This window comes from Anolis carolinensis, chromosome 1 (genome assembly GCF_035594765.1).
Source record: "Anolis carolinensis isolate JA03-04 chromosome 1, rAnoCar3.1.pri, whole genome shotgun sequence".
In the NCBI taxonomy this organism is placed as follows: domain Eukaryota; kingdom Metazoa; phylum Chordata; class Lepidosauria; order Squamata; family Dactyloidae; genus Anolis; species Anolis carolinensis.
Window position 1 is genome coordinate 175,000,395 of NC_085841.1, and position 12,147 is coordinate 175,012,541.

Genomic DNA, 12,147 nt, shown 5'->3' on the forward strand with positions numbered 1-12,147 from the left:
TATAGGAGAAGCAGTGTGTTTATACATTCCTGAGGAAAGGCCTTGTAAAAATTTGTTCATTCATTCATTAATTTTTACATCTGCATTGGTCTGAGCCCATATAGATAAATTGGGGTGCAAAACCAATTCTGCAAATCTTGGGGCAGGAATTTTAATTTGGGTTTCTGACAACCCAACCAGCCCTCTGCAGGTTGCTATGGACGGGCATATCTCACAGCCTACATGGCGAGAAATAGTGGGCTAATCAGCGATGGCAGTTCTGCTCAACAGCCAGAATCTGAGGGTTGCTTTGGAGGAACTCCTGTTTGGATCCAAGACATCTTCACTGAAGCCACCTGAAACTTGGTGAAGTTGGCATTCTGCTGGGCTGTGTTCATTTGGTATGCAGTAATATCACTTTCTTCTTCTTTTTGCAGGCTGGGACTTGATGGCCTCAAAATGCAGGTAATGGTTTCTGGCACAAAGGGAACTTTTTTGTCCTCTTGTTGAGGGCCGAGCTAATATCGTTGTTTCTTTCCTTCTGCTTTAACGTTGATCTTTTGTATGTGTCCAGCTGAACTACGTTCATTTCAGTTTGTAAGCAATCTTGAGTCCTAGTTTTGGGAAGGAGGCAGGCAGGGGGTGACTTAAGAAAGTGGTGGTGGTACTGGTGGTGGTGAAAAGAGGAAGAATGATAAAAGTAATACTGGAAAAGCTGCTTCCATTATGGCAACTGGGATTGAAGAAGTGTAAGTGGAGAGCAACATACAGTAAATCACTCTGGCCATGTCAGCAGTTCAGTAGTTTTCTCTTCATCAGCTTTTTGCAGTTTTCCATAATACCCTCCTTCTTAGAATGGTGTCTTCAGCCTCTATAGCCCCCAATCATACTCCAGTTATATAATTTCATTCAAACCACACATCATATTTATCACATGTTTTCACAGTGTTTTGAGTTTCTCTCCTGGGTCTAAATTTACCTTTCATTGGTCCCACCGAATGTGATGGAAGTGTCTCCATGCTTCTAGGGGACATTTTGTGGCATTTCGGGGCAAAACATTTTTTAATCCCTGGGAGCCACAAAAATTGTCTTAGGTTCTGCATGAAGCCCATACTTCATTCATATTTGGATTGTCTCCCCCAGATATAACACAAAAGAAGCAATGGGATTATATGGGGGCTGCTAAACAGGTGGTCATTGCAATGGTGTCTGTACTGTTAATAGAAACCCCAAAGTTCACTCCAAGTATTTTCACTGAACCTTTACTTAGAATGCTTCCTGTTATTAGAGTTACAGTAAAAGTTTTGGATTTTCTAGTAGCATCCTAGCTGTGGAAGAATTTTAACAGCTTCTGAAGACTCATGATTTTCAAGTTTCCCATTTTATTCCTGCTGGACACAAGATCCAAGGTATTGAGGAAAGTGGAAATTCCTCTGTACCATTGCTTTGCAAATTATGGTTTTACATCATGATTTTTTCCACTTGCTGAGCCCACTTATCTGTAAGAGGGCAGCCCCGTAATAACATTTCACCTGTTTTATAAATGGGATTTTTTTCTTGCCACTTGATATATTCATGGACAAAAGTGCAGGGGGACCTACTAGAATTATATATGTGCTTTTCGGTCTCTGAAAGATCTGCAAACCAGCCAGAAAATTGGTATTTTGAATTCTGCCTTTGTTTTCTCTAGGGCACCAATGGATCACAGCTTTGGGATACAGCATTTGCTGTCCAAGCTTTCTTGGAGGTAATCTTTGTATTCAAGTTGTTCATGATGTATTACTCCATAAATGCAGCATGACTTAGAAGAAAAATACTCTCTTTCCCTTCCATCTGATTAATAAGACTTACAGCTTAGGGGGTGTTTTGGGAGACTTCAGCTGGTTGTGGATGCAAGTCAATGTAAAGCAGCCAGATTTTAGTTTAAATCCTCTGTGATTGGTTAAAGTTACTTTCACTGTCAATCTAAACACTATTTGTCAAGTGTGAAGATCGGAATTAAATGTAATATTAACAACATGAACACAATTAATGTTTATACATGTTTTTAATTCATGAATAGCAGTCCTTTGCCTAGTGAACTAGGTTACTAGTGACCATAGGGGCATTTCTTGAAATGCAAATACATTTCTGAGAAACAGGTTTTGTCAGGAACAGAGGTACACATGAGAATGAGAGAGAGAGCATGCAAGCAATGTTCCCCAATGGCTTTCTTTGGCATTTAAAAATGTATGTTAATTACATGCACACAGTTAACCAGAGGTTACAGTGACTTAAATTAACTTTACTCTAGGGCAAGTGCACATAAAATTTCAAAGACTGCCTTGAAGTGATTTGCATGCATTGAAATGTCACACTGAATTAATTGCTCTAAAAACTGTTTCTGTTTTTCAAAGGCAGGTGCCCACAAGAAACCTGAATTTAACTCTTGTCTGTTACACGCTCATGAGTTCTTCAGGATCAGTCAGGTAAAGGCCAGGTACACTCTTTAGTTAATTCCTTGTAATCCAGTTATTATGTCATATTATCCACATTTTAAACTATGCACATTGATTTTGCAACTGACACCCATGCTTTTATTATTCCTGGGAATACATCACATACAAGAAAATGTATTCCATCCCCTTTGAATTCATATTTCTAGGGCCATTGATGGCGGGGGAGTTAATCCTCTTCAGCTACCTTCTTGACCTTTTATCTTGTTCATTGAGCCGTGGTGGCGCAATGGGTTAAATCCTTGTGCCGGCTGAACTGCTGACCTGAAAGTTGACAATTCGAATCTGCGAGAAGGGGTGAGCTCCCGTCTGTCAGCTCTAGCTTGTGGGGACATGAGAGAAGCCTCCCAGCAGGATGGTAACACATCCAGGTATCCCCTAGGTAATGTCACTGTAGACAGCCAATTCTCTCACACTAAAAGTGATTTGCAGTATGTTCTCAAGTCACTTCTGACATGATAAAAAAATCCTGTTCTCAGTATCCTGTAATGCCCATTCCAGAAAAATTATTCTTTTTTACTTATATTGTCTGTCGTGGGGCAATAGATATCCACTTCAAAACCATTTTAGGCTAATGCTTTCAATCAAAATTGAAGTAACAAATACAACAATTATGGTAGAAAATCTTGCTATGGCAATCTGTTTTATGTGACTGCTTTTTTGCAATTTACACTGAATGACTTTAAAACCAGTGCTGTTATATTATCTGCCACTTTTTGAATGTAGTCTGTTTCTCCAGATTCCAGATAACCCTCCTGATTATGAGAAGTATTACCGTCAGATGAACAAGGTACTGTCATAACAAAGGGTGATACGAACCCTGCTGCCATGAATGCCAGTTGTCAGGCCACCCTGAGCGGGGTCTGTTTAATTCCCCTCCCCCAGCCTTTCCTAAAGAGAAAAGGCATTTCAGATTTTCTTAGTAGCTAATTCAGCTGCCAAACTACTTTGAAACTAGGATCATTTCCCCCATCTTTCACCCCAAACAATCTTCCTACAACTGTAAACTGGCCTGTCAGACATGCCCAGAATCCTTCAAATTATTTTGAATTCATTGTAGACATTGTTTTTAATTGAATTACACTGAGATGCATGTACTTACTTTAACAAATCCAGCTGTGTAAATAAATGGGGTTATCTCAAATCAGTTGTCTTTTACATTTCCTCCATACTCCACATGCCACTCCAGACAGGGTGGTCTCGGGATGAATGTTTAAGTCCCGGCAACCCACCCTCTGTCCCGGGAACCCATTCTCAGATAGACACACTCGAATCCCGTAGATTGTGGGATGGGGCACCTGGTCAGGGAGATGGAATCCCGATAGACCACTGCTGTACTACCTCCCCGCTCCCCAGGGCTAATCTGCTGCTGTACAGAGAAACCTGAATGGCAGAGCCAGCAGAGATTTACTACCTGGCTTTGTCCAACCAGGTCTCTGTAATACAGGCCTAGGTAATACAAGGCTAGAAGGATAAGAAAGTGTTTGATGATCTTATTTTGCTTTTCCTCTCCCTTGCAATTTCCCAATTAATTCCAGGGTGGGTTTCCCTTCAGTACACGTGACTGTGGCTGGATTGTGGCTGACTGCACAGCAGAAGGAATGAAGTCAGTGATGCTGATGCAAGAGAAATGCCCTTTCATCAAGGACCACATTCCACCCAGCCGCCTCTTTGATGCTGTGAATGTGGTGAGTAAGAGGAAGTAGGGGAAGCACCCCTCTGTATTACACCGAGTCCTGTTCTGACCATCATCCTCACCCCCAGCAAGACTATAGTGTCAACTGCCATTGTCAACATCAGCAATATTAGATGGGAGTTTTTGCTCAGGGCCATAGTAAGGAATGTGGGTGGAATTTGGAAATTCAAATCAGGATGCAGTGGGACTGCTATGTTCCTCTGACCTATCATCTTGCCTATGCATACATCTCATACAAGACAGGGTTTTCTTCTTCTTGGATGATGGAATTGAGGGCATGCATACCAAATTCAAATTATACCAATTTAGGAGGGATAGATAATACCCCAGATGACAGGATCAGAATCCAAAAGGACCTTAAGAAATTAGAGAGCAGAGGCCAAGACTAACAGAATGCATTTCAACAGGGAAAAAATGTAGGATACTACGCTTAGGCATAAAAATGAAGGGCACTGATACAGAATGGGTGACACCTGGCTTGAAAGAGACCTAGGAGTCTGGGTAGACCACAAGCTGAAAATGAGTCAGTACTGTGATGTGGTAGCTAAGAAAGTCAATGTATAGATCAGTGGTTCATCAACCTGTGGGTCCCCAGATGTTTTGACCTACAATTCCCTGGAATCCTAACAGCTGGTAAACTGACTAAGATTTCTGGGAGTTGTAAACCAAAACACCTGGGGACCCACAGGTTGAGAACCACTGATTAGATCAAAGGAAGTAGTTTTTCTGCTTTGGTCAGACTTCACCTGGAGTAACATTGTATCCAGTCAGTTCTGGGCACTGCAATTCAAGAAGAATATTGACAAGTTGGAAGGTGTCCAGAGGAGGGTGACAAAAATGGTAAAAGGTCTGGAGGCCATGAATCAGTATGAGAAGAGTCTTAAAGAGCTGGGCATGCTTAGCTTGAAGAAGAGAAAGCTTAGAAGAGACATGATAACCATGTTCAAATATGTGAAAGGATGTCACAGTGTGGAGGGAACAAGCTTGTTTGCTGCCCCAGAGACTAGGGCACAATGGAGCAATGGATTCCAATTGCAAGAAAAGAGATTCCTCCTAAACATTAGGAAGAACTTTCTGATGATAAGAGCTATTCAGCAGTGGAACCTGTTTCCTTGAAATGTAAAGGAGTCTCCTTTTCTGGAAGTTATTAAGCAGAGGGTGAATGGCCATCTGTTGGGAATGCTTTGAATTTGGATTCCTGCATAGCAGGAGTTTGGACTGGATGGTCCTGGTAGTCTTTTCCAACTTTGTGGTCTTGTTATTCTCTCTTCTCTGTTGATTTTCAGTTGCTGAATATGCAAAATGCTGATGGTGGCTTTTCTACCTATGAAACAATGCGTGGAGGCTGGCTGCTGGAGCTACTGAATCCTTCTGAAGTCTTTGGTGAGAGGCGTGCATTGGATTCTCTCCCCTTGGCTGTGAATCTTTCAATTTTGGGCCACAGGGACAGCTAGAATTCCTGGGCCATTGGTACCAGGGGCTGGAGTTGAGGCTGACATTTTATTCACTTTGGCAAGTGTCTGCCTTTTCCTACCATCGTCTCTTTAGACCAGGATCCCCTTCTCATAAAACACTTTTGGGTTCCTCCTTGTGGCCTCACCACATTTATATTGTTTTGTGTACCTCCTTGTGGCCTCACCTTATTTATATTTATATGTAGTAGAAAACAAAGCTATTTTTACTTAGAAGCAAAACAAGTTTGTGTTGTAAAATTAGATATCTCCTGCATAGGAATGCTCCTTCTCTCTTTGGGAATCTGAATGTTAGAAGTGTGCTGAAGATGCTTGGAAGTGATATGGTACCTAACAGAGTGTGTCCCACACCAGTGAAGTTGAATAGTAGGGTAAACTTGTGCACAGATTCAATTTAGCCAGTTCCCTTCGGCTAATCTTGCTGATTCGACTTTTTCGGCTGGCCGTAACAGCAAGGGCTTAGCCTCCATGTTTTCTTTGGCCGCAACAGAACAGTGGCTGTGAAAAACCATCTGCCTTCAGTTCCAAATGGATTGTAGGAGGGAGACAGCTGCTAGAAGGAAATGTGAGTTGGGGGGGGGGGAGGCACCACTCCAAGGCCTGCAAATCAAGAGAATAGAAAGGGCTTTTTAAAGGAAGCTCAGGGTAGGATGCCTCCAGGTCAATCCCTCTTCCTTCCCTGGGAAGTGAAGAAGCCTCTTTAAAATGCATTGGAAATCAGCATGCTGCAGGGAGAGAGTGCTGTGTGTGCCTGCAGGACCCACACTGAAATCTGGGACACTGAAATGGATCGCAATTTACCTGGATTGCACAAGCCTATTGAATAGCACCAAATTTATCATAGAACAGCTCTATCTGTCTAAAACACTGCTTCTTAAACTGTGGACTCTCACCCCTCCTTAGCTCAACCTTCAGGTCACGAAAAATTTGGCAACAGGAGAAGGTTTCTGAACTCCACTCATTTATAGAAATCTGTTAGCAAGAACATGCAGGGTTTACACTGGAAATTGCTTCAGCTTCACAAAAAAGACAAGCTTGTTTAGCAAGACTTGGAAATGCTTGTTTATTATCAATAAATGTTTGGTTGTTTATTATCAATAAATGTTTGGTATATATATAATATACCTATTATATATACCTATATATCTGGGGTCATTTAAAAATTCTCGGTTAGACAGGAGTCATGAGTGGAAGAATTTTAAGAAGCTCTGGTTTAGAGAACTTCCAAGTGTTGACTCTTGCCAACGGAAAACATTTTTCCACAATCTGCAGGTAATATTATGGTGGATTATACCTATGTAGAGTGTACATCAGCTGTGATGCAAGCACTGAAGCATTTCCATGAGCGCTTCCCCGAACATAGGGCATTGGAGATCAGGTAAGGCAAGCAACAAAATGATGAGGGCGAAGAATGATGATAGAAAACCATTTATAGAGCCTTCATTTTGGAGTTAATTTGTGAAGTAAAAATCCCTCTAGAATATAAATGGTGTAGTCCAGTTGAACATCCCACTTTTCTGTTCAGAAGGAGAGAAGCGGGACTTTGCAGCATCCTGATGTGACCTGGGTCTACAAAAACATTTTAACCTTATTTAGTACAGACTAGACAAAGCACTGCAAAAGACGAGAGAGGGTGACTAATCATGGATTGAAAAGCATAATGTTGTTTCTCTCCCCTGGTTGCCCATTCTTTTTAGAGAGGTGCTCCAAAAAGGCTTGCAGTATTGTCGGAGATTGCAGAGAGCTGATGGCTCCTGGGAAGGGTGAGTGTCTTCACAAAGCCAAGGGCAATTTCAGCAGCTTATGTGGGTCCCAGGTTTCTTTTTTGTCTTCCATTACAAATGGCAAAATGATTGGGGTTGTTAGCATTCTTTTAATCATTATAAGCATGTTATTGGAGCCCCCAGTGGTGCAGCGGATTAAACTGCTGAGCTGCGAAAATTGCTGACTGAAAGGTCAGTGGTTCAAATCTGAGGAGCGGGGGGAAATCCAGCTTCTGCCAACCCAGCAGTTCGAAAACATGCAAATGTAGATCAATAGGCAACAGTCCGGCAGGAAGGTAACAGCGCTCCATGCCGTCATGCTGGCCACATGACCTTGGAGGTGTCTACAGACAACGCCGGCTGTTCAGATTAGAAATGGAGATGAGTACCAACCCCCTGAGGCGGACACGGCTAGACTTAATGTCAGGGGGAAACCTTTACCTACCTAATCATTTTATAAGGTTTTACTTCATGCACTTTGTTTTAATTCATGATGTGAGCTGCTATATAGTCACATTTGGGAGAAAGAAGGGGCATAACTATAAGAGAGGAAGAGAGAGGAGGTGGCAAGTTTGCTTACGGTAGAATCCTTTGTATTAGGCTTGGGCCCGAATCGGTTCAAATGAAAATTATTTGTAGTTTTTGGTGGGCCGTTTTATACAATATCCAAAAACAGTATGGGGAGGAGGGAGAAGAAAAGCCCAGCAAAACAGATTGAGGGAGCCAGATTTTATCAGTTCTGGAGAGGAAGGAGTTAAGTCTGCAATATACCTGAAGCAGGGATTTGACATGTTCCCCCACAGAAGGAGTGTCCTCCATTTTTTCTTGGAAAGTTCTCTCTTCTTTCAAAGAAGGTTCCGGGAACTTGCTTTCCCAGCAGCACTTGCATAAGGCAAGCATTGAAAAGTTCCACTCCATGAAGTTTTTTCTCTCTGTGTTTCTCAGCCAATAAAAAGCCTGGTGGTGTCCATGCTCTGATTGGCTGAGAATGGACACAACCGGCGACTAGAATTCCCAGAACCCTCTCTTGTGGTTTGTCTTACTTTAAAAAACATTATGGTTAAAACTTAAAATAATTCTAAAAAATTTAGATTGGTGAATTATTTTGAAACTTGGCAGGCCTTCATAGAATCATAGAATAGTAGAGTTGGAAGAGACCACATGGGCCATCCAGTCCAACCCCCTGCTAAGAAGCAGGAAATCGCATTCAAAGCACCCCCGACAGATGGCCATCCAGCCTCTGTCGGCCATCCAGCCTTCAGTTGTAAATGGGGTCTAAAACCTTTTGCCAAATGAAAATGGAATCATCCCTCCCCTTTTGAGTAACTTCCCAATAAACAGAATGAGGGGTCAGCCGACAATGGACCCCAAAATAGCATGCCTTTTGGCCGAATTGCACACCTCTACTTTGCACCCCAGGGAAGGCATCCCAGAAGCCAAAGGATATAAGCAGCAGTACATAAAAATGATGGAGAGCTCTGCCATAGGTTTTTTCCCCACCCGTCCTCATAGTCTTCCCCTCTTTTGCATAGTAAGTTTTTAAAAAGCAAGACAAGTAGAAATATTTATAAATGTCAGAATGAAAACAAGACAGACAATGCACCTCCTTTTGGTTATTTTTTAGTTATCTATGAGAGTTGGTAATTTCTTGTTCTGTCATTTCATTTGAGTTCCTTTGAAGGTAGTGGGGAAAGTATCAATGAGGTGCTCTTTCCTGATGCATTTTTAAAAAATTGTTGGCTGATTTCTTCTCCCCATTAGGTCCTGGGGCGTGTGCTTCACTTATGGTATGTGGTTTGCATTGGAAGCCTTCGCTTGTATGCAGCACACCTACCGTGATGGGTGAGTGAATACCTTTTACTAGTTTTATGGTGAGGTCTTGCTGTTTAGGATAAATTGTTTGGAATGAGAGAGGTCTTTCTCATAATTGACCTGATTTCTGAGATGAGCCTAGATTCTGCGTGTGTGTGTGTGTGCATGTGCATGTCTGCTTGCCTGCTCAAAATGGTTTGGTAGGTGAGCTGGATATTACTCTGTTACATTGCTCAGTCAATCAAATCTGAGGATTTTGGTTACTTGGTTGACTCCTGGCATCCAATAGGAAATAGAAGTAACCCTGAGTTGCTATGAATTTTCTGGGATGTATGGCCATGTTCCAGAAGCATTCTCTCCTGACATTTCACCCACATCTATGGCAGGCATTCTGAAAGGTTCAGGGGTGTGTTGAAAACTGAATAAGTGAGGTTTATATATCTGTGGAATTTCCAGGATGGGAGGCTGGACCACAGGTTTTTAAACAGAGACTGGATGGCCATCTGTCGGGAGTGCTTTGATTGTATTTTCCTGCATGGCAGAATGGGGTTGGACTGGATAACCCTTTTGGGCCAGCTCTATCATTATGTTTCAGTGTTCCTCCTTGGCTTATAGCTGTAAACATTTGCTATACTCCCCATGTCTATTGCTGCTGCTGTCCATTCACATGGTCGCATCAAAGATTAGGGCGAGCTGAGCTGCTGAATTTACTGACCGAAAGGCCGGTGGTTCAAGTCTGGGGAGCGATGTGAGCTCCCTCTGTTAGCCCCAGCTTCTGCCAACCTAGCAGTTCAAAAACATGCAAATGTTAGTAGATCAATAGGTACTGCTCCAATGGGAAGGTAACGGTGCTCCATGCAGTCATGCCAGCCACATGACCTTGGAGACATCTATGGATAACACCAGCTCTTCGGCTTAGAAATGGAGATGAGCGCCGTCCTCCCAGAATCGGACACGACTAGACTTAACATAAGGAGTTATCTTTATTTTTACTTTTACCAGGCTGTCACACATTGAAGGCAATCCTTTTGCAAGTGCCACTTCCATGCACTTGCAGGCAGACGATGAACTTTGTGGAGTAGGATGCATGATGCCCTGATTCAGGCCTTCCTAGAAGATTGAGCCCTTTCCAAATTGGGCTGAGGGATAAAATGCACCTCAGTTTAGCCAGAGCTTAGCATTTTTAGCACAATATTCTGCTCCTACATGAAGAACTACATTTGTAGGGAAATATCCTGGTATATCTTTTCTTTTTCAGAGTGGCCTGCAAAGAAATATCTCGGGCTTGTGAATTCTTGATCTCCAAACAGATGGAGGATGGTGGTTGGGGCGAGGACTTTGAGTCTTGTGAACAGCGCACTTATGTTCAGAGTGCCACTTCTCAGATCCACAACACTTGCTGGGCTCTCCTGGGACTCATGGCTGTACGGTAAAAACTCCCAATTAGAAGACACGTTCTTTCTCTCTGTCGTACTCCTTCCCACTAGTGGCCTTTACATTGGTATAAATAGCCACCACTCTTTCTGAGATCGTTCACTGATGCTGCAGCCATCAAGCAATTGGCTGCCATTGGCATGTGCAATGAGGAGGATTAGGAAGAGACTAGATGAAGTTCTTTTTTAAGACTGTTGCATTCGGATTCAGCATTTGAATGTGGTTTAGCCATCCAGAGGAATAATAGCAACTATGAGGCTGAAGCTGAGAAAGATGTCTTCCCCGAACTGGGACAAGACTCATCAAATTAATTTCACCAAGGAGAAATGTAAGATACTACATTTAGGCAGAAAAAAAATGAAATGCACAGAAACAGAATGGGCAACACCTGGCTCAACAACAGAACATGAGAAGTAGTTCCACCTGAACATCCTTACCACCAAACGAGCTGTTCAAAAGTGGAACTCTCTGCCTCAGAGTGTGGTGGAAGCGCTTTCTTTGGAGACTTCTAAACAGGCTGGATGGCCATCTGTTGGGGGTGCTTTGATTGTGCTTTTCCTGCACAGCAGGGGATTGGACTAGGTGGCCCATGTGGTCTTTTCCAACTCAAACCGAGGGAACTACCACTAATTAGAATTGTATTGTGTCCCCCAACTAGAACTTTTTGTGCAAGTCCACAAAAATGAGTTTCCATGGCTGAGTGGAGATTCAAAGCCTGGTCTCTAAAGTCATAGTCCAGTGCTCAAGCCACTACACCACACTTACTCTCAAGTCCCCACTGATCATAGAGACACCCACTTCTATCATTAACGGTGAGAAATGCAATGCCGATTACTTAAAATTAGTTCTATTCAGGAAGGTTCTTAGCCACTGCCTTTGTTTTGCTGTAGAACATGGGACTGGCTCATAAGTCTTTGTGGCTGAAATATGACATTCCTGTTTGGGACACTGTAGCAAGCTGAGGAAGCTTTTCTAAAATTGGAAATGACCTGCTGTAGCTTCTCTCTTTGAACCCACCTTAGAAATGGATTTCCAACAAAACACTTTTTTTTTACTTTGCAGGTATCCTGATGTCAAAGTCTTGGAAAAAGGGATCAAACTTTTGATTGATAAGCAGCTGCCAAATGGGGACTGGCCCCAGGTAAGACATCTCTTTCTTCAGTGCATAATATACAGTTCTTAATTAAAGACATGAACAATATTTTTGCAAGTATAAAATAACAGTTTCTTTCTACTTCCATTCGTACTTTCTGGCCCGATTTACACTACCATATAATGAGCTCCGGTGGCGAAGTATGTTAAAGCACTGAGCTGGAGACCGAAATGTCCCAGGTTCAAACCCCGGGAGCGGCCGCTGTTAGCTCCAGCTCCTGCCAACCTAGCAGTTCGAAAACATGCAAATGTGAGTAGATCAATAGGTACCGCTCCGGCGGGAAGGTAACGGCGCGCCATGCAATCATGCCAGCCACATGACCTTGGAGGTGTCTACGGACAAC

The 12,147-nt window shown here is 42.7% G+C and overlaps 1 protein-coding gene across 1 annotated transcript in view; it reads left to right on the forward strand.

The window, feature by feature from the left end:
* Positions 1 to 12,147, forward strand: part of lss (lanosterol synthase) — a 32,720-nt gene that overhangs the window by 17,353 nt on the left and 3,220 nt on the right. Inside the window, exons 11-21 of the mRNA XM_003215214.4 lie at positions 417 to 444; positions 1,670 to 1,726; positions 2,376 to 2,447; positions 3,214 to 3,264; positions 4,013 to 4,162; positions 5,457 to 5,553; positions 6,915 to 7,020; positions 7,340 to 7,405; positions 9,167 to 9,247; positions 10,476 to 10,646; positions 11,714 to 11,792. Coding sequence (XP_003215262.2) covers positions 417 to 444; positions 1,670 to 1,726; positions 2,376 to 2,447; positions 3,214 to 3,264; positions 4,013 to 4,162; positions 5,457 to 5,553; positions 6,915 to 7,020; positions 7,340 to 7,405; positions 9,167 to 9,247; positions 10,476 to 10,646; positions 11,714 to 11,792 — 958 coding nt within the window. The remainder of the gene's footprint in view (positions 1 to 416; positions 445 to 1,669; positions 1,727 to 2,375; positions 2,448 to 3,213; positions 3,265 to 4,012; positions 4,163 to 5,456; positions 5,554 to 6,914; positions 7,021 to 7,339; positions 7,406 to 9,166; positions 9,248 to 10,475; positions 10,647 to 11,713; positions 11,793 to 12,147) is intronic.